This window comes from Crocodylus porosus, unplaced genomic scaffold, assembly GCF_001723895.1.
Source record: "Crocodylus porosus isolate Cpor-Errol unplaced genomic scaffold, CroPor_comp1, whole genome shotgun sequence".
In the NCBI taxonomy this organism is placed as follows: domain Eukaryota; kingdom Metazoa; phylum Chordata; order Crocodylia; family Crocodylidae; genus Crocodylus; species Crocodylus porosus.
This window is the reverse complement of record NW_017728943.1, coordinates 96,417,730-96,430,177: the sequence shown is the minus strand read 5'-3', so window position 1 is coordinate 96,430,177 and position 12,448 is coordinate 96,417,730. Positions and strand designations below refer to the sequence as shown.

At 45.1% G+C, this 12,448-nt stretch overlaps 1 protein-coding gene across 3 annotated transcripts in view; it reads left to right on the top strand.

Moving 5' to 3' along the window:
* The first annotated feature begins 2,839 nt into the window (after positions 1 to 2,839).
* Positions 2,840 to 12,448, top strand: part of MTR (5-methyltetrahydrofolate-homocysteine methyltransferase) — a 78,507-nt gene continuing 68,898 nt past the window's right edge. For 2 of the 3 annotated variants that reach the window (XM_019549811.1, XM_019549813.1), the window contains exons 1-3: positions 2,840 to 2,920; positions 8,452 to 8,666; positions 11,605 to 11,694. In XM_019549811.1, coding sequence (XP_019405356.1) covers positions 2,884 to 2,920; positions 8,452 to 8,666; positions 11,605 to 11,694 — 342 coding nt within the window. In that variant the 5' untranslated portion in view covers positions 2,840 to 2,883. The remainder of the gene's footprint in view (positions 2,921 to 8,451; positions 8,667 to 11,604; positions 11,695 to 12,448) is intronic. The other variant, XM_019549812.1, reaches the window with a different exon arrangement.

Genomic DNA, 12,448 nt, shown 5'->3' with positions numbered 1-12,448 from the left:
TGCCAGGAGTGACCAGGAATAATGGTCACAAGCTGGCAGAGGGTAGATTTAGGCTAGATATCAGGAGGCCCTACTTTATGGTCAGGGCGGCTAGGGTCTGGAACCAACTTCCAAGAGAAGTAGTCCTGGCCCCTACCCTGGAGGTCTTTAAGATGAATACCTTGCTGGGGTCATTTGACCCCAGTACTCTTTCCTGCCATGGCAGGGGGTTGGACTAGATGATCTACCCAGGTCCCTTCCGACCCTAGAAACTATGAAACTATAAGAGACTGAGACCTGAACCTGTTCAGCCTCAGGAAGAAGAGGCTGAGGGGGGGACCTGGTGGCTGCCTATAAACTCATCAGGGGCAATCAACAGCAAATGGGTAGAGCCTTTTTCTCCCCAGCACCACCTGGGGTGATGAGGAACAATGGTAATAAGCTGATGGAGAATAGGTTTAGGTTAGAGATCAGGAGGCAATATTTTAATTTAGGGTGGCCAAAATCTGGAACCAACTTTCTAGGGACGTGGTCCTTGCCCCTACCTTGGGCAAATTCAAGAGGAGGTTGCATGATCACCTGTCTGGGGTTTTGTGAACCCAGCATTCATTCCTGCCTCTGGCAGGGGGTCAGGCTGGACGATCTGTTCATGTCCCTCCTGACCCTAGCTACTATGAAACTATGAGGCATTGCCCTGGTTGGTGTCTGGCCATGTGCCCTCCTCCCCCGCCCAGGGACAAGCCCGCAAGGGCTGCTTCCTCCTTTCCCCTCCAAGCATACCTTGGTTGGGGTCCCTGCAGGCCAGGGTGGTGGTTTAAACCCCTCCCCAATCATAGTCAGGCCTGCAGAAGCCTGGCCACCCCCACCCCCTCTCTGTTCAACTTCCCTTGGCCACTGCAGAAGGGAAGGCAAGGCTGCTGTAGCACCCCCTGGCTTCTGGCCTGAGCCACTGCAAGCATGTGCCTGCATTTCTGGAGTCAAAAGTGAATGTCTGTTCACTTGCAAATCAGTTCAACTAACCTGCAAAGATTGAATCAATTCAGACTTGGGGTTTTTGAATGTCTGTACTTAGCTTAAGGTTCTACCCTGTCCTGTCTTTTGCCTAACTTTGGGCTAACAATCTCTCTCAAGCTACTTGTAGCTCAAGAGTTGATTCAAGAGGTAACAATAGTTGACCTGCTATATAAGTGGCAATTGTGTAATTAAATTCAGCATTTGTGATGAACTCATACCAAATATATAATGCTGTAACAATAAACTTCAAAAAAGACCATTTTAACAAAATAAAAAAAAATCTTGTTGGACCCCAGAGGCAAAAGCAAGTATATGAGCCACTTCTTGTTCTTTTTGCTGTGACTATCATCATGGTGGCTAAGATGATGCTTATCAAATGCTGTACACATAGATGCAATAAAAACATGTCTAGAACAAGGTGATTTGTTTCCTTAGTAACACGTCTGGCAATATTCCTCAAGTGCTTTTATACATTCTTAGTTTAGCATAGGTCTTGAAACCCCTGTGTAGAGCTGAGTCCCCAAATCCTGATGGCTAGACAATGAAATAAAATGTTTCCCAGGCCTGTTCATCCTAACTTGTGCATTTTTCTTGCTTACTTAACTGACCCCTTGCTTCAATCTTCCTTGTTCAAGAAAGGTGGCATGTATTCTCCTAATGTACTTCTTTTATTCTCTTCAGTGACATAGGTGCTATATTAATATAGCTATAAAACATAGCTAATTCAGATACTAGCCATGATTGTGAGCAGCCATTTATAGGAACAGGGTAATTCCTGCCTCAGCTGTTGTTTCTGACTTTGCTGACTCTGCAGTAGCTATCCTCGCCTCAAGTCCTGACAGGTTTCTCTGCAAGCATCACAGCTAGAGGCTTTCATTTTTTTTAAATGAGCAGGGAATCTAGAGCAGCATTTCTCAAGCCATGGACCATGACCCAAAAGTGGGTCACAATATATGAAAAGGTCATGAACAAACTTTAAAAATGGATTCTCCTTTAAAGGAGAAAAATGTGTGAAGCTGTGGCTTTTCCCTTCCAGGCTGGCAGAGCTTGACTCTGCAAGGGGCTGCTTGGGACTCTTCATGCCCCACAGGCTCCAGGACTGGGAGCAGCAGGTCGGGAGTGAGGAGGGGCACTGAGTCAGGACTGGCCATCAATGTTTACAAATGGGTCCCGGCACAAAAAAAGGTTGAGAACCACTGGCCTAGAGGACAACTTATGCCAATCCTGTTCTGGGGGTGGGGGACCAGCAAAACTGTTCTCTGACAATATAGCCTTTTAGACTGGGGCTAGTGTGACTTGGTATGGCAGAGAAGGACCTGGGGGTTACAGTGGGCAGTAAGCTGAGTATGATGGGGGGGGGGAGGGGTATAGTTCATGGTGGGTCTAGGCCTACATCCTCCAAATGCAACAGGCCTGTCAGGGGCCCAGCTGCGAAGTAACTTGCTGCCTCACCAGTGACTACAGTGATGTCGTGGCCCAGAAATGACACCAAGACAAGGATTTCGCGGGGCGGCCTCATATCGCACCCACCGGAGCGGGGATAAAGCGAAGCTCTGGCACGCCAGAGGCATTCTTCCTCACCCTTCACCTGAGGGTTTGTGAAGTCTGCCAAGGGGAAGCTCGTCTCCCTTTATTCCAGCCAGTCTAACAGAGACACTGCCCTGTACCCTACGAAATCCTTGCGTCTGCACGGACCACGGAGCATCCCTCCTCCTCCGCTGATTTCCCAAAGGGACCCGCAGCGCCGGGGTGCAGAAGAGCCGGCTGGGATAAGCCGCCCCCTTCCCGCGCAAGCGCTCTGTCCTGCTGCCCGGCGGGGGCGGAGCCGCTGGGGGAGGGTCCAGCCACCCCGCGCTGCCCCGCGCGCCGCCAGTAGCTGCGGTCGCCAGCATGTCGCCGACCAGCCACGGGCTCAGGGACCAGCCGGGTAATGCTACGCGCTGCGACAGGCCGGGCCGGGCCGGGCGAGCTCCGGGGGGGGCGGGGCGAGCTTGGCCAGCTGCGCCTTTCCCGCCAAATTTTGCCGCGGGGGGAGAGTGGCGCGGCGCCCACGTGCTCCGTCCCTGCCCCGCATCTCAGCCTACCCGGGCTGGACGAGACGCGGGCACCTGCGGGGCCGGCTTGGGCCCAGGGACAATGATGCAATCCGGGCTGCGGGTTAACTCACGGGCGCCGGCTTGGGGTCCATGCACGCGGCGTGTGTGTGTGTATGTACGCGTTGCTGCTGTGCGTGGGCGTTTGCAGGCTGCTAGTGCGTGCATGTATGTGCCTCGTGTGTGCATGCCTGCGTGTGTGTGTACAGGCTGCTAGTGTGTGTGCGCATGCCTGCGTGTGTGTGTACAGGCTGCTAGTGCATGCCTGTGCATGTGGAGTCCTGTGTGTGCACACGGCTGCTGTGTGTGTGTGTGGATGCAGCTGCACATGCGTGTGTGTAGAGGCTGCTGGGGTGTGCATGTGTGTGGTGCTAGTGTGCGTACATGCTGCCACTGTGCATGTGTACACAAAACGCTAGTGTGCATTGTGTATTGCTTGTGTTTTTTACATGTGTGTATGTGCTTTCTGTGTGTGTGTATGCTCTGCTAGTGTGTGCTTGTGTACATGCTACTTCCTTGCAGGTACACTTGTACACACTGTTTGCTTGCATGTGTGCCTACACGTGCCTAAACATACGCGTGTGTGTGTCAGAGAGATCTCTGTATTATGCTTATGCATGGGTTTCCTCTTGCACAACAAAAGTTTCTTCCTCTGTCTCATTTGCTGTTTTGCCCGCAGGTTTTGCTTTGTTTGTTTTAACAGATGGAGAAACATTTGTCATGTTGGTTTGCTAATCTGTTATAATACCTGTGTTAGAGCTTAAGCAGACTTGGAAACACACGTTTTAAAGGCTGATCTCATAGATTTCATAGATTTTCAAAGGCCAATTTCCACCTGAAAATCAAAAATAATTTCAGGGATGCTTCTTGAGACCATCTATCAGTTTTAATAGTTCGCAACTACCTTGCTAGATGTCTTACCTTGTCATAGTTACAAGAGGCACACACAACTGAGAAGGTGACTGAAGTGTTGCCAGAGAAAGTAAACAGGCAGGAAAATAGACCCCAAAACAGATTTGTGGTTTGACTGTGGTGTCATAGCTGTTCGAATTGGCCAGTCCCTCAGCTTCCCTCGTTGGTTGACTGGATGGTTTAGCCTTCCAGCCAAGCCGAAGGTTCTTCCTCTGGGGCAAACAATAATAGTCCAAAAGATGTTGGAGGTGGGGGCAGCAACGGTGACAGCAACTGAGTTAAAACTTCATCAGCAGAATCTAAGGGCATCTGTACATGTACTCTGCGGTAGGGGGCATTTTAATAGAAGCTGCTCTAATTGAAATGCACACAGCGTCTTGTGTATTCAGTATTCCACATTTCAAAATGGCAGTGAGGGTGCTTTAACTAAGGCTTGTTCGACAGCTTTAGTTAGTGTGCCCGCCAGCATTTTGAAACACAGGGCCACTGAATACACGAGACACTGCAGCACACCGGAGCGTTCTGATTACGCTTCCAAACTCAATTAATCGAGTCTGCTCCGATGCATCAGAGCACATGGAAAGTGCCCATTATGAATACTTTTCCCCTTTATCGCAGGAATTCAGCCTGCTTCTTGTGGGGCTTCCATTCAGTCCCTTGCTCAGTTTCTTGGAAAAAATACTTAAACTGAAGGGTGTGCTTGGAGCCAGACTCCCACGTGTTCATGATAATGTCTCCTCAAGCTGGCCTGAGAGCATCCCTTTTGCAAACTCATGCTGGTGTTGGTGCTGTAGTTATTTGGGGATCCTTGGACTGGGATTATATGATCTGGATGCCTATGACAGAAAGAGAGTAGTTTCAGTGACCTGAAGAGGTCTCACACTAGCTTTAGTTTTTCCTAAGTGACAGTAGTCTCAATCATCATCTTGAGGACAATTTGGGTGAAAAGTCAATGAATCCTACACTGGGTGTAGAGGTTTGTTAACAGAGTTGTTTTTTCTCACTCCTGCTGCTGTCCCCCACTGCCTAAGGACAATTTGTGTTGGATTGATGGGACCAGGAAGCCAAAAACTTCTGTCCTTCAGTGACTTTTTCATTTAATGTGATCACTGGGGTTAATGAGCTAGGCTGTGGGAGTAGTAGTAGTGGTTTAGTAGTAGTAATGATTTAACTATATATCAGTTCACTGATCTGACCGTTAACAGGAGTGCACTTTATGATGAAATACAAACTAATGCTTGCTAATGCTATAATCCTAGCTGTGGTTCATTTTCTCTTCATTAATAAGAAATGCAAAACTAGTATGATTAACTTGCCAGTTGTGGGTGTATGGCAGTGGTCTCCAGCCTTTTTAAGTAGGAGATCACTTTTGGAATTTAAAAGTAACCCAAGATCCACTGCCACCTCCCCTTCCCCCCAGCCCAGCAAGTAAGTCTGTGGGGAGGGAAGGGGGGCAGATCGAGGGAGAGGGGAAAACATTATTTGGGGGTGCGCCTCCCCGGCAGGTAAGTCTGTGGGGGAAGCAGAAGGGGCCATGGGGGGGACATATTGAGGCCCCAGCCCTAGTCCTAGCCCTAGCCCTACTCCCTCCCTCACTGCTGGGGCCTCAATCTGCCCCCACCCCCTCAATGGCTGTGAGGGAGGGAGTGGGGCTGGAGCAGGGGCAGGCCCTGTAGCTGGGATGGGTGGGATGGAGCCATGAGCATCTCATCTGGGGTGTACGGAAAGGGGGAGGCACACACCCCAGGAGGGAATAGGAAGGTGCATGCCCCTGGATCTGCATGCAGGGCGGGGTGGGGCGGGGCAGGCTACAGCTGCGGGCTGGGCTGTTTCCACGGGGTGGGATGCTGTGCTGGGCTGTTCCTGGTGGAGGCTGGGCAGTGGTGGCACTGGGAGCAGGGACTGGGGGGGGCTACAGTGAATTTTTGGGTGGCCGTTCCCAGCAGCATAGGCCAGCCCCCTCTACTGGGAACACCCCAGCCCTAGGTGACAGCTGCAGCGTGCCTTGCCCTGTGTGCAGATCCAGGGGCACATGCCCTCTGTGCCTTCCTGGGGTGCATGTCTCCCCCTCCTTGTGGGCTGAGCTGCTCCCGGCTCCATCCCGCCCCATCCTGGCTGCAGGGCCTGCCCTGCTCCAGCCCCAGTCCCTCCCTCACTGCTGCTGCAGCTGCCCTGCATTTGCCCCCTCCCCCCAAGTCTATGTGGCAGAGGCAGCTGCTGTTTCAGGCTGGGCTTTGTGCCTGATCTGATTTAAGATTAAGATTATGTATAGTTGGGAGAGGAATGGGAGCCAGAGCTGAGGGCAGTAGCCACACTGAAACTAAAGCCATCTCATTGCTTACATAATAATTTTATTGACCATAACGTGAAATCCCTCCCGGTTATGCCACAGTTTTCTGTAGAGGAACAAAAAAGATGACAATAATCCTTTATCCATCTGTGGCTCCATATCCAGTGCTGCTTCCTCTCTGGGCTGTTCCTTGGACAGTTTCTCAGAATATGGACAGTCTCTCTCTACTAGTAGCCTGTTCCAGCATTGTGATCTATTGAAGAGTTTGCTCCTGTAACTCCATCCCATCTGCTACGAGTTGGAAGACCCGGCCAGCCCCACATGAAAGCTTGTCTTGCAGGATTTCAGAGCTAGGAAGAAGATGCAGCAGGCCCTGAGGAGTGCTGCCCAAGTGCCAGCATGCTGCCAAGTGGCTTGCATTTTGGGGGTGTTGGAAAGTGATTAGAAGAGCCAGGACATGTTGTGCCAATAAAGAGGGACAAAACTATTTTTTCTGTTATGCAAAAAAAATGTCAGAAGCTTTAGAGTGGTGCAAATATATCTTGTAATACAGGTTGGCTTTTGCTTATTAGTGAAAGTGCAAATGTATGTAGTTTTTGATATGTGAATCAGTATAGAGTCTGAATGCAGGGAAGGTAGCTGTGGTTGGAGAAACCTTCGGTGTTTAGATATTGGTATTACTAATAACCTGTTTATATTCTCAAAGTAGGAAAAACTGAAATTCATTTTACTTTAATTTTGCATTTCTCTCAAGTGTAACTGTTAAAAGCTGGAGTGATTATTTTTACTTTATTTCTACTTGAGTTCACAGCATGTTTCTGTTTAATTTATGTGCTCTTAACTCCTATTCTCCCCTGTCCCAATCTTTTTATTTATTTTTAATAGAACCTACATTTGGGGTTGAAAACCTCTTATCCAGAGTCACTGAAGTAAATGTGGATCTTTCTACTATCCTGAGTAATGAGGTGTAGATCAGACCCTCAATTGCTTTTGTCATTCTTTAAGCATCGCTAATAGGTGTACTGCTTTAGCCTAACCTTGTATTTCAGTGATAGGTAATTTTTCTGTGTACAAGTTCCCTCACTTTTATGCGGGTTCTGTATGTGTGAATTTGTTCTTATACGATGACCCTTTTTATACCAAAAATGTTGTTATATGCTAGGTAAATTCTCTCTTATGCGAGCGATGTGAGGGAAGCCCACAGTCAGCTGCTTTGTGCAGTGCATTGTGGGAGTGACAAGCACCAAAATATAGTCTCCCGCGTGGAACTGTGTTCCTTGCTCATTGTCTGCGACACGTGTTTCTGTAGTTGCCATCCCCATTATGATGGTGCCTTGTGCTTGTGCATACTGTCTGCTGTTAGTGAGTACCAAAATTGTCTTGTAAAAGTGGTAGGAATCGGTCTGGGGCTCAGTATAGTTGAGGTCTTGGAACATATCCCTATTTGTTACATTGTAAAGTGGGTTCCCTTTATGTGAATTGGAGTTATGCGCCGTTTTCCAGGAACGCGTGTACAGCATAGTGAGGGAAACCTGTATAAAGGAATGCTTTAGGTTGGAAGCTTTACAAAATAAAAGGCTAATATTGCCTTGAGAAGAAGCAGGGAGGCCTTTTCAATGCAGCAGGGTCACTGTTTGGCTAGATTACTGACAGCAGACGTAGTCATGAGATGCACGTGTTGACATCTGACTGCCAAAATCTGTATGGCGGTAGCTAATTCTGCAGCCCTGAAACTCCCACTTCAATGGATTCTTGGAGCAGTAAAAATCAAAGGAGTAGGCATTCTTGAGGGAATGTCTATAAGGGGATAAACAGCATGAATTATTTAACTGATTTGCTAGTTTATGGAAGAGGAAGCAGAGGCTGCTCTAGAGGCTCCTCAACCTTCCCTCTGCCCCTGTAGGTAACTCCTTTCTGGTTTACTGAGGCTTCTCCTGGGTGCAGTCTTCTGCTCATCTAAATGCAGCTGCAGGCACAGGCTGTTCTCACTCATGTTAAATTATTTCATATTTTAGGGACAGCACAATGGCTGATTCCTGTTAGTTTACAATAAAGTAACAAATCTTTTCCTGAAATTGTTGGGCTTCTTTAACTTCAGAGTAATTAGTTAAGAAAGCTATGCATATCAAAATGCCTTACAGTTTGTTTGGCTTTGTTTTCAAGTAGATACCACAAAAAACCTAAAAGATGAAATTGAGTCTGTTTTGCTGGAGCGGATTATGGTTTTGGATGGAGGAATGGGAACCATGATCCAGCAGCACGCGCTGTCAGAAGAGGACTTCCGAGGGCAAGAATTTCAAGACCATCCCAAACCTCTAAAAGGCAACAATGATCTTCTGAGTATAACTCAGCCTGACATCATCTATAAAATTCACAAGGTATTACATGATTTCTGAATCTCTTGATTTAAAGAGGGAGGAAAAAATAATCTATTTCTTGAATGTGTTACTGTACTTTTGAAGGGTTTGACTAGTACTGATTGTCTCATTTAAATATAAAAATAATAATTCTAAGGATGTATCACTTATATATTGTGAACCAAAGAATTATCAGGTGACCTGACCTGTGGTAGGCCAGGAAAAAGCATGTTACTTATTCAAGACGCTCCTTTTGCTAGTGCTGTACAAATTGATGTATATATGGTCCAGTGTCTTCCTGTGTGGTTACTGCCTGCTGTCTGGTTTCTTGGGTCCTCTTTTAGGTCCTGCCCTCTAGGACCTTCCTTGACATCTGTGAGTTGTCAAAGACAGTAACCAATAGTTGTTAAACCACTACGTTGTCCAAATTTTTCCAAATTATAGCAGAACTTAATTTTCCCTAGCTGCCATAGTGTAATAACTCCGATAGTGTAATAACTAATTGATATTTGCGTATGACCTCAAACCTGTTCACTGGGGTTTTTTATTTCAGATTTTCTGTCATCTTTTAACTATACCTTTTTTAAGTATTTTAGTATTATTTTAATGCTCAGTCTCTTAAGACTTGTTTGGTAACATAACACTTTTTTTAGAGAATCAGGAACTCTCTAGTGCTGTGGAGAAGGTTAAAGAAAAAAGCTATTTCAAGCTGTTCCTATGAAATGGTCAGAGCTCTATCAGGTGAGCTGACTTGACACCAAACTCCATGTTGGGCTTCAGATTTCTTAATCTTTTCCAACCCATCTAGGTTGGAAGCTGATGAAATTCACAGGCTTGGCCATGATCCATAAAGATGTTGAGCTTCACAAAATCCTTGGAGAATAACCTATTTATGGACAGTAACTTTAAAAATTCTCCTTTAGCTCGCTCTCTCTTTTTAAGACTTTGCTTAAAAAATGGAGCCCTTTAAATAGGCACTTCTTTTAAGTAGCTTTTACCTGTGCTTTGGTTGATACATCAGATTTAAAAGGAAGATGCCGTTCTTCAAAGTCAAAGCTGATTTCCCAATTCGAGCAAATTATCATTTTAATACTGTTCTGGTATACAGTAATTTTAAGCACTTGAAAAAAATGATGAGCTTGAAATGCATAAATCTTTAAATATAAAATAGTATGCATGTATTTAAGAAATGCTCTTAAAGGAAGTTAAAGTGTACATTTTATTATACAATATGCGCCTTCTCTAATAAAGTATGTTTGTCATTAATGAGGACACTCAGAATAGAAAGGGAAAAAATACGCTTCTGTCTTAAACTACCCCCCCATCCATTATTGTTACAACTCATACTTGAAGTGATGATAAATGAGAGATTAGACAGCTTAGGTTGTTAACATTGTAGTCAACTGTGGTAGCAAATGTCCCAATGAAGCCAATGAAATAATCTTCCCTGTTTGTCTGTTTAGTGCATCAATAGCTGGTGTGCGTTAGGTTAAAGGAGCAAAAGTGCTAAATGCAGCTGTTACCAGTCATATTTGTCAGCATAGTTTTGTATGCTTAAATCTCGGAGTGAATAATTGTTCCTTTATTTTAGTTGTCCCAAATGTGTAAGATGTATGTTCTAAAAGCATGATGGCATCATCTCTGCACCAGAGAGCTTTCTTGGTAAAGGTTGTTCTGACACAATAAGTGAGTGGAGAAATAAGAATTCAAGCAGCTAAAGAAAAGCCATAGGCCATGAAAGGCATTTGTCACCCTGCTTTCACTGATTTCAGGAGTTATGTGGCTAAATACCTTCATGGTTTTGGGCCATAATTGCTAGTTTAGACATAATCCTCAATAAAACATAAATCCTCCTGAAATTCTGTTCCACTGCATTCTACTATGTTTTCACTGTTTGCAGCTTTCCCTTCGCTACTGAACTTTTTAAACCTCTCTCACCACCTAAATGCTACTTTTTCTTGTTTCCTCTGGCAAGTCCTAGTAATATTCTTCTGTCTCTGGCAATTAGCCTTTTCCCACCATGTCATTGCTTGAAAATTCAGACTGAACTTCTAGCTCTGTTGTAACCTGTGGCAAAGTTCCCATTCACTTCAAGGAGACCAGAATTTTAGTTTAATCTGGTAAACACTGCTATGGTACATTTTGTACTAGTTTTATAACAGGCTAATAATGTCTATCAAAGCAATATATGATTCAGTAGATTGCTTATAACCATTCGTAATGGGTGCATAACATCAGTCCCTGGGTCACAGATTGTCAGGGTCAGTACCTTGCTTTAATTTAATTCTTCTTTACACTACTTATGGCATTAAAAAGGTTTTTAAAACCAACATGGCATGTGCTGTATCCTCGCAGTGTCGCAACTCCTTAGTCTGACCATGTAAATGCATGTGCTCTTCAGTTTCCTGCTTGCAAAGGGCTCAGGGCTTGCATCCAATCATAGTGAATGCCAAGAGCAGCCTTGCAGCCTTGCATTGGAAAGCATACCTTGCAAGTGGCTTTCAATTTGGTTTGAATTTTGCACCCATGTTTTATAACTTGTAAAACTAACAGTTCTTGATTCTTTTTTTTTTCCAGATACCTAAATGCATGTGTAACTTTAGGCACTTCAAGGAGACTGTTTGCATGCTTAAAGTTAGGCTTATAATTGTCTACATAGCTGGATCAGGGACTTAATTACATAACCTTAATATGAAGTATAATTCTGATATTAAAGCACTGCACGTATGTAGCAGTCCTCACTGTGCAACACATGCTCAAAACAGTAGGAGTATTGTTTGAGTTGGGACTGCAGGATTTGGCATGCCATGAATGGAAAGGGAATTTTACTTGGTAGCTTTCAACTAAATGAGACAAATGATAGAAAGAAATAGTGTTTGGGAATCCAGTCTCCTTATCCTTTTCTTGGGTCCTTAAGACACTATTGTTTATATTTATTTATTTGCTTGTTTGTTTGCAGGAGTATTTGCTATCGGGTGCTGATATCATTGAAACAAATACTTTCAGCAGTACCAGAGTTGCGCAGGCTGACTATGGACTGGAGGATTTGGTAAAAATGTTATACTACTTGTCTGTCAAGACATTAATCAAAATTTCTTTTTGTCCCAGCAGCTCAGGTTACCCTAGTCCCAAACTCCATCAGGTTCATGTTGACTGCTAAGTGCATGCTGTGTACAGATGTACAGAACCTGGGTGTACAGATAAGGTTCTTGGGGTCTTTGCTGCTCGGGAGAGAAATATCGCAAATTATCTGTAGCCTACTTCCATTGGTGCAAAGAAGGTTGTGTGACAGCTGCACTGTGACGGCTGTCGATAGAGGCACAGGCAGTAACCATTTGTCATAGAGTTTATTTGAATATATACAGAAGGGTCTTGTTCTGCAAACAGGAACATTCAGCTTCAGTGTTTCCAATTTCATTAGGTGCCACAGTGGAAATGTGTGGTGTCCCTGAATATTGCCTTTGTACGTTACAAGTAGGACAGAACATTATTACTGCAGTACATGGGATTCTTTTGAGCTCAGGTTTATCATGATTTTCCTTGAGGTTGCTTCATTTTTAAACTTATTTTAGCAGCTCAATAACACTTGGAAATATGTATTAAAATTAGTTGATTTTTTCCCCCCCCCCCTTTTTAAATAAGCTAACATTTATCCTCTTTGGACCTCCCATCATTCCAGCTGATCTTCAGCTCTTTCCAGTCTTAGTGGGAGTGAAGAGTGTTTAGTAATTTACAGAAGGAGCCCTCAGTCACTTCCCCATAAACTAGTTTTAACAGAGATGCATGGTGGAGTGGGATTCATC